The sequence below is a fragment of the Anser cygnoides genome, chromosome 27, assembly GCF_040182565.1.
Source record: "Anser cygnoides isolate HZ-2024a breed goose chromosome 27, Taihu_goose_T2T_genome, whole genome shotgun sequence".
NCBI classification, from domain to species: Eukaryota; Metazoa; Chordata; class Aves; order Anseriformes; family Anatidae; genus Anser; species Anser cygnoides.
In genome coordinates this window covers 205,747-222,618 of record NC_089899.1, presented here as the reverse complement: position 1 = coordinate 222,618, position 16,872 = coordinate 205,747, and the positions used below count along the sequence as shown (strand labels likewise).

Here is a 16,872-nt window from a genome sequence, read left to right as displayed (position 1 = left end):
CCCCCCCCCCCCGAACTACAGCTCCCGGCGCCCCCCGCGGCCCTCCCCGAACTACAGCTCCCGGCGCCCCCTACGGACGGGCGGTGCGTGTGGCGTCACGCCGCTCCGTGCGTGTGGCGTCACGCCGCTCCGTGCTGGGCCGTGCGTGCCGGGGCCGCAGCGGCGGGTCGGCGCCGGGGCCGGGGCCATGCTGGAGGAGGCGGGCGAGGTGCTGGAGTCGGTGCTGAAGGCCTCGTGCCTGCCGCTCAGCTTCCTGCTCTTCGTGCCCGCCGTGCTCCTGCTCCTGGGCCCGCCGCCCGCCGCCGAGGCCGCCCACGAGTTCACGGTGTACCGCATGCAGCAGTACGAGCTGGGCGGGCAGCCCTACGGTGAGGCGGGGCCCGCTCCTCCGCGACGGCCCGGGCGGTGCCGCGGTTACTGGCGGCGGCTGCGCCCGACCCCGGCGGCCCCGCGCAGGGGGGGGCCTGGGGGAGTCCCGGGGGAGGCCGCGGGGCCCGGTCCCGGAGCGGCTGAGCCTCGCTGCGCGGCCGCAGCGTGAGCAGGCAGGCGGCGAGAGGCGGCCGGGGACCCCGCTCGGTCCCCGCAGGCCCCGGTCCGTGGGCCGAGCCCTGCTCTGCTGCAGGTAGCCCGGCTGCAGCCATCTTGTGCGGCCGGGGAACTGGGCCGCGAGCTCCGTTTTCTTCCCTTGCCCGCGGCTCCTCTTTGCCCAGGCTGCTTGCTCTGCGCTCTTCGGCCTCGTCTGTCTCAGCTGCGTCTCGTGGCTCTAGTGCCTCCTGATGTGGGAGTCTTGCTGCAGTTCTTCCCTTGTATTAGCATTGGCCTCCAGTTCTTCTCGTTGCATCCACACTGCCGCTTGTGCAATGCCTTTCTTCGAGTCAGAGCCGTGACCTGTTCTGGGAATCTTGGCAGTGCCGTAACTCTCAGCCCCCACCCCCTCATACTTGCTAGCCCAGAATCAAGCGTTTTATCTGAGTCTTCTGCAGACATTTATTCCATATCAAGGCACGCGATCTGTCTGTGAGTGGCTCTTCCGTGCTGGCTGTTCTGTGGCCTAAGTTTCAGACTTATAATAGTTGAGAATTACAGGCATACGTTTATTTTGTGCTCAGTCTCTAGATCTTTCAGGGCTTCATAAGATTAAACGTCAGCAGAAGTTATGAAATGCCAGCCATGCCCGCACGCTTTGTGAATACAACATATTCTACTTCTGAATATCTGAAATTATTTCTGGGTTCTTCCATCACAATATCTCTAACTGTGTCCACATTTTGAAACCTCCGTTATTGAGAACATCGCTGAGTCACGGTTTGCATTGTTTAGGCATCGTTGTTTGGGGATGATGGAGTAGTTATCCTCATTATGGATTGTTTCTGTGGTCTGGGGGGCCTGTAATTAATACTTATTTGTTTCACAGCGTGGGAGCTCTGTGTGGAGACTTCAGCGTGCCTTACGTCTTTCTCTGTGCGTGGCCCTCACTGATACCATGCAGTGGAAGTACAAGTCTTTTCTTGGTTTAGCTGATTTGACCTTTGATGAGATCAAACTAGTGTTAGAGTCCTGCTGAGCCACATTTAAACCTAGCTGTTAGTAGCTGCCTGCTTTGACATAGGCTGAGATGCCTTCTGGAGCACCTTATCTTACCTTGGCTGTTTGTGACCTCAGTGTGATGAAGTCTTCGACGTCGGTGCCAGGATTGCAGGAGAAGAAAGTGGGTTCAGAGCATTTTAAATTGTAGGGTAGCTTTGAATATCTCTGGTTATACAAGATACTCCTGTGGTCCTCTCTTCCAGAATGCTGGAGCTGCTGGCAAGCCTCTGGTCTGCTTTTCCATCAAGTACCGTACTGTTATGTGGGTGACTCGATACGCTGAAGTTGAGAGCAGGAGATAGTTTGTGATTTTGTCTGTCACAGAGGCATTCTGGTGGATGATCAAGAATAGCCCTTTGGATGGATGTGGGGTAGCTTTGTTGTGTCCTTTCACAGACAGAAAAGACAGGCCAGTTGTCCTTCTTGGACAAAGGGAAGAGATGAACTTAGCTTGCCGCAGGTCCTGGCTGCTCTGGAGTTTGTTGAACTGTGACCAAGACTGTTCTGAGAAGGTGCTAGGCTCAAGCAAAGGGTGTGTGATGAAATCGCTTCCTAAACCTCTCCCTGCTTTCTCTCCACAGGCACCAGGAGCGCAGTGCTTAACACAGAGGCCCGCACAGTAGAAGCGGATGTCCTCAGCCGCCGCTGTGTCATGATGCGGCTGGTGGATTTCTCGTATGAGCAGTACCAGAAGGCTCTTCGCCAGTCAGCTGGTGCTGTGGTGATCATCTTGCCGCGGTCTATTTCTTCTGTCCCACAGGATGTTGTAAGGGTAAAAAAACAAACAAAACAACAACAACAAAAAATGTTCCCTTTCTCTTCTGATTGGAGGTGTATTTGAGGGGGGATGAGGCTTGGATTGCTGCAGGACTGAAAGCTTCTGTTGTAATGCACAACAAATCACGTTCTGACTTTGAAACTGACCTTTCTCTCTGATTTTTTTTCTCTGCTCTCTTGCACGTTTAGCAGATACTAATTTTTTGTCTCGCTTAAATCCTCAGCAATTCATGGAGATAGAGCCAGAAATGCTTGCTATGGAAACCATTGTGCCAGTCTACTTTGCAGTGGAAGACGAAGAGCTGCTGTCTATCTATGAACAAACACGGGCTGCTTCTGCGTCACAGGGATCTGCCTCAGCCGCAGAAGGTGAGTTCTAATAAGTGGGGGGGAAGTTTACAGGAAGACAGTCCTGATCCCACCTCCAAGAGCAGTCTTCTGTGTTGTATGCACCATGGCCCAGCGTTCTGTTGTCTTTATGTTTATTCTGTCTTTGTTAAAGTTCTCTGAGACCTACTGGAATAAAACACAGTATAAGAGTGTCTTACTCTGGAAGTACAGTTGCATGGGAGTGCAACTTCATGCTGTTGCAAGTAAGACAGAAAGCAAGACTCAGGTTAAAAACAAGACTGAAGGTGTTAAGTGACTACAGTTGTGGAGAAAAGCTGAAGCTTTTTGTCTGACCACAAGTCACTTTAGTGCTTCCTTGTGTTCCCCACTACAGTATTAGTGGCCTGCTGATCACGATGAGTCTGTTGGAGAAAAGTTTTTGTTTTAGCTGGTTTGAAATATGGGGATTTCAGAACAGAATGAAAATGTAAGGTCACCAGGATCCCACGTCAGTGCATAAACACAAGTGGCAAGTGAGAGGGCTAAAGCGACTTAAAACTAATCTCTCCAGTGCTCGGTTAGCAAGGAAGATAAAGGGACGAAACTTCCCCAGATGTACCTGTCTTTTTTGTTCTAGTTCTGCTGCACACTGCAACTGCCAATGGCTTCCAGATGGTGACCAGTGGGGCTCAGAGCAAAGCCATCAATGACTGGCTTATACCCAGCGTAGAGGTGAGTTCTGGGTAGATTGAAACTGGAGATACTGATGTGACGCCACCTTTATGGGGACCTCATCAGGCGTTTGGACTAATGGGGGAGGTCAGGGGATTCTCCTCCAGTATCTGAAGTATCTCAAAACTGAGACCACTGGAGAGTTGTGCAAGGGGAGATGCTGAGTGACACTGATCTCATTCCTCTGCAGGGAAGGCTGACAGGGCTGGGTGGAGAAGATCTACCCACTGTTGTGATAGTTGCGCACTATGATTCCTTTGGAGTGGCCCCAGTGAGTATTCTTTTTTTCCTGCAGCTCCCTCTTCCTGTCTGTACCTTTTTCCCCTGTGGCATCAGACCCTGTGTCTTTTTTTTGTCTTGGTCTTAAGGACCAGGGGTAGTTCTAAGTGGAGCGTGGTGATGTGTTAAAGGCTATTCTGGAATACAAGAATAAGTGCAGGGTTGCTACTTTGTCTGTGTCCCACTTTGTCCTGCAGTGGCTGTCACACGGTGCTGACTCCAATGGCAGTGGTATTTCAGTGCTGCTGGAACTAGCCAGGCTGTTTTCACGGCTCTACACTTACAGACGAACTCATGCTGGGTAAGCCACTGCCCTCTTCTTGGTTGAATGTATGTAGCTGAGATCAGGTAAAGAAGGGCTTTTTCTCTAGACCCGTAGCAGTCCTTTACTTCCTTCCCTGTTTTGCTTTCTTCCAAGCACAGCAGTTGTTAATGGCTGAGCTCCTTCCTTTGGTTTCTTTAAGGTAGATCTACATAACTGTAGGGGCAAGCGGAGGGAATGATGTGAGAACTAGATTCCATCCTCAAGCACTGGAAACTCCTCTACTTTACCTGTCTTGCCACTACCTTCCTATGTGGCATGTAGGAAACATTTGTTAATGGGCAGTTTGCCTTGGATGTCGGGTGCTAACTGTTGTGATTTCACCCCACCTCCAAGTCTGAGTAAATCAGTTCTGTAGCCATGAAGTGTCGTGTGCTAACACTTTTCCGTCTTCTTTGTTGGGCAGCTATAACTTACTGTTCTTTGCATCTGGAGGTGGCAAGTTTAATTATCAAGGAACCAAGCGATGGCTGGAAGACAATTTGGACCACACTGGTGAGTTAAGGGGCTGGCATTCCAGTATTTTCCCTGGAAAGGCCTCTTAATATCATTGTGATAAGTGTCTCATACGTGAGCCCTCCTCTTAGAATCCTCTTGTGCAGGCCGCCCCTGTGTGTGTGTGTGTGTCTATGAAACTCCGAGCACAAAGCATAGGCTGAAAGTTTTGGATTTTTCTGTTGCAGATTCCAGCCTGTTGCAGGACAATGTAGCATTTGTTCTCTGCCTTGACACTCTAGGCCGAGGCAATAGCCTTCATCTTCATGTCTCAAAGCCTCCCAAGGAAGGGACCTTACAGCATGCATTTCTGAGAGAACTGGAGCTGGTAATGAAAAGCATGTTGGGCAGATGGGAACTTGGGACTTAACCATGGGGAGCTGCAGCTCTCTGTGATAGAAAGGGAGTAAGACATGATGAAAGAGTGTACCACTGAAATATTTTGTATGTTGTTTCTGGTCACTTGATTTGGAGTGCGAACATCGTCACGCCACAGTGCTGAATGAAGCACGGTAGATCTGCTGCATTTTCTGCTATGCTTCCTTATGGCTTGTGGCTTGCAAAAGCTACCCAGGTGATTTCTGTAGTGACATTAAAACGTTTTTTTAAATGGCATTAGCTGCATCTTGCAGGTCAAGTATATTTACCATTGGTAGCCAAAAAAAAAAAAGAATTGGGTATAGATGGATTGGACTCTGCAAGATGGGATAGTGCAGTGGGAAGCATGACACCCTTGAATGGCTTGGCCTTTCCCTCAGGTTGTTGCCAGCCAGTTCCCAGAGGTGAAGTTTTCCATGGTGCACAAGAAGATAAACTTGGCTGAGGACATGCTGGCATGGGAACACGAGCGTTTTGCGATCCGACGCTTGCCAGCATTCACCATCTCCCATTTGGAGAGCCACCGGGACAGTCTGCGCAACAGCATCATGGATAGGAGGTTAGAGGCCTTGGGGAAGGCTGCAGTTGAAATCCAGCCCCTAAAAGCAAATTGGCCTTATGACTGTACAGTTCTGACAGTCACAGGATGGGGGAGAAACCGTTGGGAGTTAGGCTCTGTATTAAGTCTTATGCATGATGCAGTTAGGGTGGTCGCTAGAGGAAGCTGGTCCTATTGACAAGTGCATAATCCCCCCTTTTGCTTTAGGGCACGAGTAGACACTAAGGCACTAACCAGGAATACTAGGATCATTGCTGAGGCTTTGACAAGGGTCATCTACAACTTGACAGACAAGGTAAGAGCTGCCCATCCTGCAGTGCTAGCCAGGCTTGTCCTGCCCAACCAGGCTTGCTGTCACTGGCAGCCTCTTTTTTCCCTTGCAGGGAGCACCTGCAGATCTGCAGATCTTCACAGATCAGATGGTAAGCACAGCGTGTTTTTGTAACCCGTGGAGAGGAGGGATCAGGAGCCTGGGAGAGTTCTGGTCTCAGCACATGTGACTAACTCCCTTTCTTTGGTGATATTTTTCTGCAGCAGATCCAGCAGGAGCAACTTGAATCAGTGATGGACTGGCTGAGCAGTCAGCCCAGGGCTGCTCAGCTGATTGATAAAGACAGCACCTTTCTCAGCACCTTAGAATATTATATGGGTCGCTACCTGAAAGATGTCAAACAGCATCATGTAAAGGCAGACAAACGGTAAGAAGAGAGGTGAAAAAAAACATCCGGGGCATGCAAACTCACTCCTCCCTCCAATGAGTCTTGACTTTGAGCTGCTGCTTTTCTGACTTCTTGATATATAGCTAGAAGTGATTGCTTCTTTCTGCTCTCCTGTCAGTTTTGGTTCATGCTCTGGTTTGCTAGAGAAAGCTCTTTATCATTCAACACAGTAACAAGCCTCAGCAGTTCCCTCCATCTGAAGAGCTTGTTTCTCCCTGCTTTGGTTCCACCCTTCCCGCTCCGAGTGCTGCTTCTCTGTGCAGGAAAGAACTAAGGTCCCTTAGAAAGCTTTCTTTGCGAAGAGGCAGCTTCCTTCCTGTCTAACCTGCTTCAGTTAAGGCAGTTTCATGAACCCAGCAAGGCATTGTCTGTGTGCCTCTTAAACGATCAGCATGTTCAGAATTTCATCCTTGGGCTTCTACCTCTATAAAAAAAAAAACCTGACAACAAAAATAAGTTCCAAACTGTTAGGCGAGATCATACCACCTGTCTCTGGTTGGATTAACTTACTGGGAGCAGAGGTCTGGGCTGTTCTTACTGCAGCGTCTAGAAATGCAATATGTCCTGAAGAATTTCTGCTTTTCACAGGGACCCTGAGTTTGTTTTCTATGACCAGCTGAAACAGGTGATGAATGCATACAGGTATGGCCCTTGGGCACGTTGGGCTGTGGTCTGTCTCTGTGGCAGTAGCTGTTGTAGCAATTTCATGTGTCCTTTCTTTATTGTAGGGTCAAGCCAGCGATCTTTGACCTCCTCCTGGCTGTCTGTATTGCAGCCTACCTTGGTGTTGCCTATGTTGCAGTGCAGGTAGGAGATAAGAAGCAGGAAACGAACTTTATTTTCCTCTTAAATCCAATTAGCCACAGTAACTGGGAATCTCTGTGTTTGCTTGGTTCATTGTTATATTCTTGAAACTACTAGCATCAGTGGTACAGGTCTGCACAAACGTTTTTATAAGCCATCATTTTCTGTACAACCTCAATTAACTGGCTTTGTTGTAGTAATTCCTTAATTCCTCTTAATTCACTAAGTCCCATTCTGTCCTCACACTGAGAGTGCTCGTAGGTGATGCAAATGAGGAATAGCATTTGTGCATTATTACTGTTTTAAGCCTTCTAGTAAACTTTCAATCCTTGTGTAGAACAGAGCAATTTTTATTAGAACTTAAAAGGACTCATGGCTACTTATTCTCCTTCCGTTTCCAGCATTTTGGTCTCCTTTACAAGATGATACAGAGATTATCCCTTAAAACCAAGCAGCAGTGAAGCAACAAGTCATGATCCTTACAGCAGCACTGAGCCATCGGTGAGCACATCAGGAACCTTCTGCCTTCCACTGAATCCTGCTGTTTCTGTTCCTCCCTCTCCTCTTTACTACTCTAGAGAGGGGAGGAAGGCAGAAAGAAAACGAAATTTCAACTCCTGTGCACCTTTCAGGTGCTTTTCTTCCATTTACTTCCACCATGCCTGTTTTACTTTGCTTTTTTGCAAGGGAGAAGCTCAGAGACTTCAGAAGTTTGTTCGGGTTGTTTAAACGCTGAACAGCTGATGCTGATCAGCTTTTATGAGGGTAGAGCAAAGTCCAGCACCTTCATGGACATACGTGCCGTACAGCCAGCTTGGAAGCTGAAACTACAGAGCAGATGTATTACCTCTGCCCAGCAAACAAGGACTCAGAGCACTTGCTTAAAAGAAAAGAAAATGTGCATATGCAAATTAAAGAGAATACTATTAGTATGTTTTCTTATGGCACCTCTTCATTAAGTTCGCTGCCTGGCTTTAGGAAGGTGTGCTGAGCAAGCAGTATCTCCAGCAAGCATCTTTTTGCATTTTGTTTAGACAGTGCAATAACTCATTCCCTTTTCAGAGGTGCACTGTAAACAGTTTTGACTGTTATAGAGGGAATGAGGAAAGAGTGTTAAAACGGGTTCCTGCAGTAGGGTTCTTACCAGGACATATTGTCCTGCCTCTATTGGAGGATGCATTTTGCTGTGTACTTGATTTCTCTTAAAGTTTGCCCTTGAACAGTTTGCTGCTGCCACCACTCTGTGCTAAACTCTTGCATGGTTTTTAAGAGGTGTTCTACAGTCCCAAATGCTGCAGGACCGTGTTTTGTGGTGTTCCATGTATTTAGTCAAGCTGGTTTTATTAATTGCAAGAGCAGCACAGTTCAATCATTGTTCCTCAGTTTACGCTTCCAGATGGTTCTGGGTTTTGGGCTGTTTTGCTGTCTCCACCTGCATCTCAGGGTCTCATTTCACATTTTTCAGCTCTGTTAGTTCTGAAAACACTGTTCCTGGCCTGCATGTATACACAAATTTCCAAAGTGCTTGTTGCTGTCTCCTTTCGTACTCTGCCCCTAGTATGTAAGAAGGGAGGCAGGTCACCTGGCTGTTAGAAAACAAAACAAACAAACAACACACATACACACACACACACACACACATGCAAGTTTTATGAATGTCATTTTAAAAGTGGCTGTTTTGAGGACTGTAACCATGAGATCCTATCTTGGAACTCACTCTTTTACGTTTATCCTCGGGCAAGCCTTGTTTATAGTTAGCTCTCACCATCCAGAAGCGTTAGCAGTCTAGTTGTGAGTGCTGTGTGAAGCTGTTGAGGGCCAGGTAACCAGTTGCTCCAGCATTGCCGTCATCTTAAGTTTAAGCTTTTCTTGCATTCCGGTGACTGAGATAAGCAGGATGGTACTTCTTACCAGTTTCTGGTGGAGATGCTTTCTGGGCAGTGCTGTACTTCGTTTACCCCCAGGTTCTTCTGGAATGTATCAAGATTTTTGACTACAAGTCCTAGGCTAGCTGTAGTTCTAGAGGGTGGACTGAATGAATACCACTGTCCTGCCACTCAACAAAGTCTTTGAGACCTTTCTTTAGTTTGCTTTCTGCATATGAGAAAGCTGTGACAAGCTATGTCGACTACTTATCTTTTTTTTTCTTTCTTTTAAACAACTGCTTTTATTTAAAGTAGCATTTCTTACGGAGGCCGAAAAGCTCTTGTGGATTTGAATGATGGTGTCACCTTTTTTTTGTACACAAGGAAAATTAAAGCTGTGCATCCTTGTATGCACTACAGCTGCTGTGTGCATGCTCCTTAAAGGTTTCTTTCTTTTTTTTTTTTTTTTTTTTAGGCCACTATCCATGTCCCATTGTCTGGAGGGAGGGATGACAAAAGCATGGGTTTCCATCCATCTTTGTTTCTTTTGCTGTAGTCTCTTTGGAGTACCTTTGCCCCATTGCGCATGCTTTCTGCTGATGTGTAGCAACTTGTACTTTAAAGGGTCTTTTCTTCTCACGGAGAGCATGCTATTGTCTGTGGCTCCCTGTAATATCAGCAGGTGGCATGGTATCAAGCACTCCTGAAATATCAGCCCTACAGGAAAACTTGCCTTTTTTCTAGTGTGGGTTTTTTGTGCTTGTTGAAATATGTCTCTCTGCGTGCATGAAGTATTTGTGACGCTCCTCTGCCAAATGAATTTATAATGACTTCAGAAAGTGGTTGCTTGTTCTTGGGTGGCTTGAAGATGAGCTGTGGTTGTGTTCCACTGATTCTTATGCTCTGCACTTAGAGACTGCACATAGTGTGCTCTGGGAAGGTGTAGATCTGGACTGTGTGGGTATAGCACATGCACGGTACAGTGGCTATCTGGAGAACTTCTCTGTAGGTTCTGAATAGCTGGAAGCGGTACCAGAGGCTTCCAGCTGTACTGTATGTTTCTAGCGTGTTACCCTTGGACAGGGTGTGTCCCCTCCAGTCCAGCATATCACTTAACCAAGCTTGATGAAACTCTATTACTTCAATGGAAACAAATAAGAAAGCCAAAATTATTAGCAATCCTGCTTCAGCTTGACTTGATGCACTTTAAAATTTACAAGTAGTGGCAAGAGAGGCAGAACAGGCCCAGAGCATTCTTCCTTGCAGTGGAGACTATCAACCTTCGGTTTTCCAGCTATGTCCTTGGCAGGGCTGTAGCATTAAAGCAAACACTTTTATCTCCTTGTGGCTTCAACAGTAAAATAACGCTCCTGATGCAGTGCCAGAAGCCAGTGGCAACTGTGTAAAAGAAAGGTCGACAGAGGTAAATGGAGAAAGTTCATAAACTCCAGGGGCAGCTGGGATAGTGCATTGTTTTCTCATGCACGAGGGTAATTTATCCCATAATCTGATTAGATGTGTTTCATTGTAGTTACCTGACTGCCATAGAAAGTATTTCCTACTACAGATAAGGGTTTATGCTTCTGATCAAAGTGTGCGTATGCTGAAACATTATATACTCAAATCTGAGATAGTCAAATTCCAACTTTATCGTAGCTGGAACAGAGTGCCCATCCTGGGAGTGAACTTAGTTCCAATGTTGCTATGTTTCCTTTGGGAAGTTGACAGAGAAGCGTGTAAATAGCCCCTACTATTCTTCTAGGTTGTAAAAGAACAGGAAAAATGGTGCTGATGCATACTGCAGCACATCCGATTCTTCCTGTTACCACCATGACACACAGAGGCAGAAATGCAGCAGCTGTTCTGGTAAAATAAAGTTCTCCACATTACACAAGAGCTCTGTGTAGCAGATCCTTGCACCCCTATTTTTACCTATCCTTTTATCATGAGTTTCCCAGGCCTGGAAGGAAGAAGCATGAAAGCACACGCCCGCATATACACAACTAGCTAGCAGTTACCTTTCTAGCCATAAAACAATGTTCTTCACTATCTGTCTGACTTGACCTGTTGTCCTGGTGCTGTCAAAGCCTGTGGTTTGCAGAAATTTGCGTTTCCAACAGGATTTAAGCACTGAAGCTGTTTCATTCTTTCTGTCTGCTTTTCTCCCTGCCACTTGAGGCACTAGGGATTACATGTGAGTAGTTTGGACTCTTGTAATTTATCTCCCAAATCAGAGAGGTTCCCTGCTATGAGATAAGTACTACTGTGCAATACGAATTCCATCCTTGTACTCACAGAGTGCTAAGAGGAAGGACCTTGAAGTCAAAATGGATGTAGGTACCCCACTACCTGTGGCTGGAAGAGTAACTACAATCTATTTTAAACCTTTAAAAACACAAATACCCCCAAATTATTGTGTGCATTGGGTTTGGGTCATTTTGTTGTTGTTTTGTTTTGTTTCTGTTTTTTAAATCACACTTGCTCATGTTCATAACACAAACCAAAACAGAGCTTCTCCAACACCTCGTGGCCAAGCTTTTACGCGCATTTAAGAGCCATGCGGTTTGACTTACTGATCTGAAATAATGGGGGTGCTACCATGTGTCCCAGTAAATTGGGCCTCTGGGTGTTGAAGTGTGGACTCTTACTTGCTCCCTTTGATTTGCTTAGTTTTCACTTGTAGTTATTGGATAGCAACTTCAAAAGTTGTAGTCTGAAGTTTGCAGCTCAGGAAGAAGTGTTGATTTATCTAGTAATGTTAACTCATTTATCTCTTGTGTGTCCTCAAGAACAAATGTATATTGAGGTGAATATTTAAAAAACTATTAGCAAAGTCAATGCAGTTTATTAACATTCTGATTATAAATGTAATGGTATTTAAGTATTTTAGCATTTTTCATTTCCTTGTTTGTCCCTTTTTCATTTGGAAAAATAAACCAAGTGCGAGTAGGTTTGATGAACAGATTTGTTGGAGAATGATGTGGTGCTGGAAGCTTAAAAAAGTGGAATGTATATAAAGGGGCGAATATACAGAAAGAGAGAAAATGCATGTGTTCAGAGGCAGGCAGACATCAACCCTGCTATGCTGCCAACAGTAAAATGGTTTGATAGAAAACATTTACAGCGTCCGAGCCAGATTCCAGCACCCTGAAGTGAGCGAATTCCCCTTTACTTGCTGGGTTCTTGCTGATTTGAAGCAATGAAAGTCTACGCGAGGCCGCTTGGCAGTGTGAGGACGGGCCTGCTCTGGCTGCTCAGGCAGGTGAGCGGGAGGCCGCTGTGCCGCCTGGCGTTACGACGCGACCTTCTGACCACGCACCAATTATTCCTTCAAATTACAAATGTTGCAAGCGACCCGTGCCGTCCGAGAGCAGGGGTGGGGAGCGGCACCTCTGCAGGCCCCGGGCGGGCTCTGCCTGCTGCAGCCCCTCTGCCCCCGGGCCGGGCCCCTCGCTCGCCGCTGGAGCGGGGCTCCCCGGGCCGGGCCCTCCCGGCGGCCCCGGGGCGGTGCCAGGCGGGGCCTGGCCCCTCGAGGGGGCGGGCGGGCGGCTGCGGGCGCCGGGTGCGAGGGGGGCCGGGCCCGGCGCTGCCGGCGGGATGACCGGGGCCGAGGAGCCGGCGGGGCCGAGCGGCCGGGGGCCCGGAGGAGGAGGGGAGGGGGGAGGGGGCGAAGGTAACCGCAGCCACCGCCCCGGGGCGCAGGGGGAGCCGCCCGGCCGCCGCTTCACCCCTGGGCCGGGCCCGCTGCGCCCCCCGGGGGCGGCCGTGCCGCTGCTGCGGGGCCGGCCCCAGGCCCGGCGCCCTTCGGGCTGTGGAGGTGCCCGGCGGCCGCGGGGCGCGCTGGTTGCGGGCCTGGACCCGCGGCGCCGCGCGGGGTGAGGGGCTGCGGCTCCTTCGCCGTGGCTGTTGGAGCTGGTGGTCTCTCTTTCTAGAAAAGAAAGAAAGAAATGTCTTCTAAGTCAGAGAAAAGGCCAAAAAGTGAGGCCAGACCTCCAGGGGTGACAGCAAAGCCTCAGGGACAAGACAGCGAAGAAGAGGGCATGTTCCAGGTACGCAGGGCAGAGCCTGGCTCCAGGAACACACCTTCCTTCCCCTCGTACGGGGCTCCCCGTCGTCACCTCCTGTGCTGTAACGGAGCATTTCGTAGCTGGGCGGACTTCCTGGGGTGCACCTTGGCTGCCCGCTGTTCCTCCAGCACTCTTCTGGCATTGTGAATGACTCAGCAGCCCTGCGGGCTGCAGAGGAGCTTGTCACGGGGCTGGGCTTAACACTGGTTCTGTACACCTGCAGATTGGGAAGATGCGATATGTCCGAGTGTCCTGCTTCAAGGGGAAGGTCCTCGTGGACATCAGGGAGTTCTATGTGGACAAGGAGGGAGACATGAAGCCAGGGAGGAAAGGTACAGCTACCTTCTTTAGGCGGTGGTTCTGCCTCTGGCTTAGCATTGCCTTCTCAGCATTAGGGAGATCTGTGTGTGCCACGCTGTGGGGCTGGGGTGCTGAGCAAACAGCTGAGAGCATTTAGAGCTTTCTCAGTCTGCGTGGCGAAAGCTGAAGAAAGCACAAAGCAGGGGTGAGTACAAGTTTCTGGTGAGATCTCGAGGTTGGCAGGACCGCTATGAGGAGCGGTGCTGTCAGCTGCTGTGAAGGACTCCGGTTCCACCTCTGATCAGCAGTCCCTTCTCGGGCTGTTGGCAGGGGCAGAACTGTGTGGTGGAGGAGGGGAGGCTGAAATCACTGCCTCTGCTGCCTACTAGTCCTAGTGACCTACTGCTAGCAGACAAACTTGTCTTTTGGCATTGATGATGCTGAGGACAGAAAGGTGGCATTTCGTAGATTTACCTGTAATCTGATGGCGGAGCTGTGCTTGGCAAGGAGAGCCTCTCAGAAACAAATCCATCCTTCCCCTTCTGCATGGAGGTGGAAATGTTAAGACTCTCCTGGATCCCTGCTGAGACTTCCATGTCACTGGGTTAGGTGTGCCTTTTTCCTAGTAAGATCTTTGATGATGTGATCTAGTGGCACAACTTGGTGGCTCGTTGCAGCAGTGCTACCTGAGCAGTCGATGCAAGCAAAGGGAGCTGCGACAGAGAAAACACATTTTTCTTCAGAGCTCTTTAACTGATGAGTCACTGTTTAGTGTAGGCCTTTTGCTCTGAGAATTTGACAATGACTTGCCAGCTTGCCTCAAAGTTCATGGGCTGCAGACTGTTAGGTCACTCTTCCCTCCTGCCACGTGTGCTGTAGTGCTCAGCAAAGATTCAGATAATGTGGGATTCCTTGAGGAACCTTTTGGTCCTTGCTATTGATTTTTGTGTCAAGGCAGATGAATTTCTTTCAGCTTAGTTTGCTTCATAACCACTAAACTTGTTTTTCCTTACAGAAACTAATTTTCTTCAGAGAAGTTACAACTATAAATTACTCACAAAGAGGGAACTGTTTACACTGTAATAATGAAAGTTGGAAGCAGAGCCATGAAGGCTTTCTGTGTCTTTTGGTGCAGGGAGGGGAAGGAGCATTGTGGGCTCCTTCCAATCTGGAAGAAGCACAGCTGGAAAATAAGACAGAAGATCTGTTAGAACAGAAATCGTGAAGAAATATTCTTCATTTAAGTAATACCTCTGCTGTTTTTTCTCAGGAGTTCTTGGCCCCTGACTTTTATCTAGAGAAACTAATAAAGCTCAGGCCCTAGTTCTTTAATGTACTTCTTAACAGAGCCAAAAGGAACAAGCTGGTAACATCTTGCTGGAACGCACTCAGCAATTCCACCACCATATTTGTTTCCTAAGAGAGATGAAGACCTTATCTCTACTGGATCTAAAAAGAAGCCAGTTCTTCTCTAGTGTTGAAGCTATAGTACCAATTTCTTGTTAGCAGCAGGCTTTCTAAATAGAGCTTGAGCTGGCATTCCCTTTGGGCCGTGGAAAGGATGGCGTCCGAACTGCTGGGTGGAGCAAGACTTTCCTAGAATCCCTTTCCAGCTGATGTCAGTGGGCATTTTTCTAGGGAATAGACTCTAAGGGGCTGTGGGACTCCCTGAAAGGCAACCTGAGCTTATGTTCTCACATGGTGCTTCTGTGATAGCACTGGGTACTTCTTGATGCGAGTGCTGAAGCACTGACACAACTGCCATGCTCAGAAGGCTGCCTCTGTTTCTGGTCTGGGCCTCTACCTCAGATTCCAGCTTTCCCTTCTGTAGCTAGTCTGAAGGAGCCCGTATGGGGCGCTACTTGATGCTTACCCCTTACCTGCTCTGAAACCTCTCCTTCCTCTATTTCTAGGGATTGCCCTGTCTGCAGAAGAGTGGAACCAGCTGAAGAAAATCATTCCTGATATTGATGCTGCAGTCAAGATATTCTAAGACGAAGAATGTTGGACACCTTCAGTCAGTTTCTTTCCCTTTGAATGCACTGAGAATCCTAGGGCCAAGAATTCCTACCCGGAGCTTTTCCCTTGCCTGGCTGGGGCTTCGTCATTGAGGTGGTGGTAATGCTAAAAAGGCCAGAGACTCTTCTTATCTTCAAGAACTAGCTTGTAATGAGCAGGTGGAACTAGAGCCAGTGCTGTGAAGTAAGACTAAAGCACTTCTGCTCTCAAGCAGCCTTGAGGTCTGTGCTAGTGAGGGAACCATGACTCCAGCCTGGCTTTCCAGGGGTAGATGGCTGGCAGTCTACCCTGTGGAGTGCTTTGACTGCTCCGCGTCTGTTACTGTCTTCCACTTGGTTGGGTGTTGAGTAAGATGGCTTTTGTATACTTCATGTTGGCATCTTCTGTGTTTCTTCCACATGCCGTTTTGGCTATTCCAAGTACTTTCTGTGTTTGTGGGACTTTTTTTTTTTTTTTTTTGAGTGAAGAAGGGTGTTATACTTCAGCAACTGGTTTGTTTGTAGAGGGTGAATACGCACAATAAATGTGTTTGCATTACAAGGAGGTGAGGTAGTGTTTCACAGGCTGGCAACTTAACTCCTTGTTTCAGGCACCCTTCTTGGTAGGTTGCTATCATATTTCTCTTTCAAGAGAGTGCTCTTTAGTGTTTATTCTTATGGTATAGTCCCAATAATCCTGCAGTCAGACGGCAGTCTACTCCAGGCCATGGGAAAGGCAAGCTAGGATGTGAATCATTCAGAGGAGCTTGTAAGTAGGAGGCTTATTAAACAGAGGGGAAATTAAAAGCCTAAGATAGAAAGAGGAAAAATTGCAAGCTATGGGAAGAGTAGAAAGAGGGTGTTTTCTGCTTGAGCTCTGAACGGTTCACACTCTGATATTGGCTGTGGCAAGCATAGCCTTCCTCAGACTTTTCCAGACTTTGCAACAGCTTGCGTCTTCCATCTATTTTAGGTTCTTCCCTTGCCCTGGTTTCCATAGTATCCGAATGCTTCCTGCTCTTAAATATATCCATCTGACACTTGCAACACCTCAGTGAAGTAGGAGGTACTAAGGCCCTTGCTCTGTAGAGGTGCTGGGGCTGCAACAGCTCAGGGTTGGGTGGAAGATGCGGGGTGGAGCTGTGAACTGAAAATAAGCTTTCCTAAATGCTGAACTTGTAACTGCTATAACTTTCGCTAGGGATAGCAAGAGAGCAAAAAAAAATCTTTCCCCATAAAACTGTCTCTTAACTAAATTTTGAAGGGCTTGGTCCTGTAGCTGCGTGGGGGGTGGAAATAGGCAGACTTAATGACTGAGGCATTCCCCTCTGATCCTGCGTTCAGCTAGTCTCTAGCCCAGTGTTGTACTTCTTTGACTCCAGTAGTGAGAGAGCATCAGTGTCGCAAAGGCAGGTTGTTTATGCTGCAAGCTTATTCCTGGGGAGTATCACTGATATAATGCCGTAATACACTCTTCAGAGGCTAAATGTAATGAGAAGATAAAGAACTTAGGAAAAAAAAACAAAAGAGAGAAAAAGGAAAAAGCAGGCTGAGAAAGTAACTTCCCAGTAAGAATGGGACAGTGCTTAGAAAACTACCTGAGAGATAAAGTCCCTAGGTAATGCTAGAAGTATACGAAAAGCTACTGAGCTGAGGAAGGA

The 16,872-nt window shown here is 48.1% G+C and overlaps 2 protein-coding genes across 3 annotated transcripts; both read left to right on the top strand.

The window, feature by feature from the left end:
• The first annotated feature begins 119 nt into the window (after positions 1 to 119).
• Positions 120 to 7,914, top strand: NCLN (nicalin). 2 transcript variants are annotated; one of them, XM_048051941.2, is made up of 16 exons: positions 120 to 368; positions 2,169 to 2,359; positions 2,589 to 2,733; positions 3,332 to 3,426; positions 3,617 to 3,697; positions 3,903 to 4,006; positions 4,434 to 4,522; positions 4,711 to 4,850; positions 5,281 to 5,459; positions 5,667 to 5,754; positions 5,843 to 5,881; positions 5,994 to 6,157; positions 6,767 to 6,820; positions 6,907 to 6,985; positions 7,384 to 7,483; positions 7,670 to 7,914. In XM_048051941.2, exons 1-15 carry the CDS (start codon positions 188 to 190, stop codon positions 7,441 to 7,443), a joined length of 1,689 nt encoding a protein of 562 aa, XP_047907898.1. In that variant the 5' UTR covers positions 120 to 187; the 3' UTR covers positions 7,444 to 7,483; positions 7,670 to 7,914. The 2 variants fall into 2 exon arrangements, with proteins under 2 accessions (XP_047907898.1, XP_047907897.1); XM_048051940.2 differs by having other exon boundaries at positions 121 to 368; positions 7,384 to 7,914.
• A 4,510-nt stretch (positions 7,915 to 12,424) lies between these two features.
• On the top strand, positions 12,425 to 15,271 carry LOC106049556 (activated RNA polymerase II transcriptional coactivator p15-like). Its single transcript, XM_066983953.1, has 4 exons — positions 12,425 to 12,520; positions 12,780 to 12,896; positions 13,138 to 13,246; positions 15,128 to 15,271. Exons 2-4 carry the CDS (start codon positions 12,795 to 12,797, stop codon positions 15,205 to 15,207), a joined length of 291 nt encoding a protein of 96 aa, XP_066840054.1. The 5' UTR covers positions 12,425 to 12,520; positions 12,780 to 12,794; the 3' UTR covers positions 15,208 to 15,271.
• Positions 15,272 to 16,872: the final 1,601 nt, after the last annotated feature.

Coding starts and splice junctions, on each gene's coding strand:
- LOC106049556 (XM_066983953.1), top strand. CDS start 12,795: ATGTCTTCTAAGTCAGAGAAAAGGCCAAAAAGTGAGGCCAGACCTCCA. Junction 12,897..13,137: donor AAGAAGAGGGCATGTTCCAG/GTACGCAGGGCA, acceptor GTACACCTGCAG/ATTGGGAAGATGCGATATGT. Junction 13,247..15,127: donor CATGAAGCCAGGGAGGAAAG/GTACAGCTACCT, acceptor CTCTATTTCTAG/GGATTGCCCTGTCTGCAGAA.
- NCLN (XM_048051941.2), top strand. CDS start 188: ATGCTGGAGGAGGCGGGCGAGGTGCTGGAGTCGGTGCTGAAGGCCTCG. Junction 2,734..3,331: donor ATCTGCCTCAGCCGCAGAAG/GTGAGTTCTAAT, acceptor TTTTTGTTCTAG/TTCTGCTGCACACTGCAACT. Junction 5,882..5,993: donor AGATCTTCACAGATCAGATG/GTAAGCACAGCG, acceptor ATTTTTCTGCAG/CAGATCCAGCAGGAGCAACT.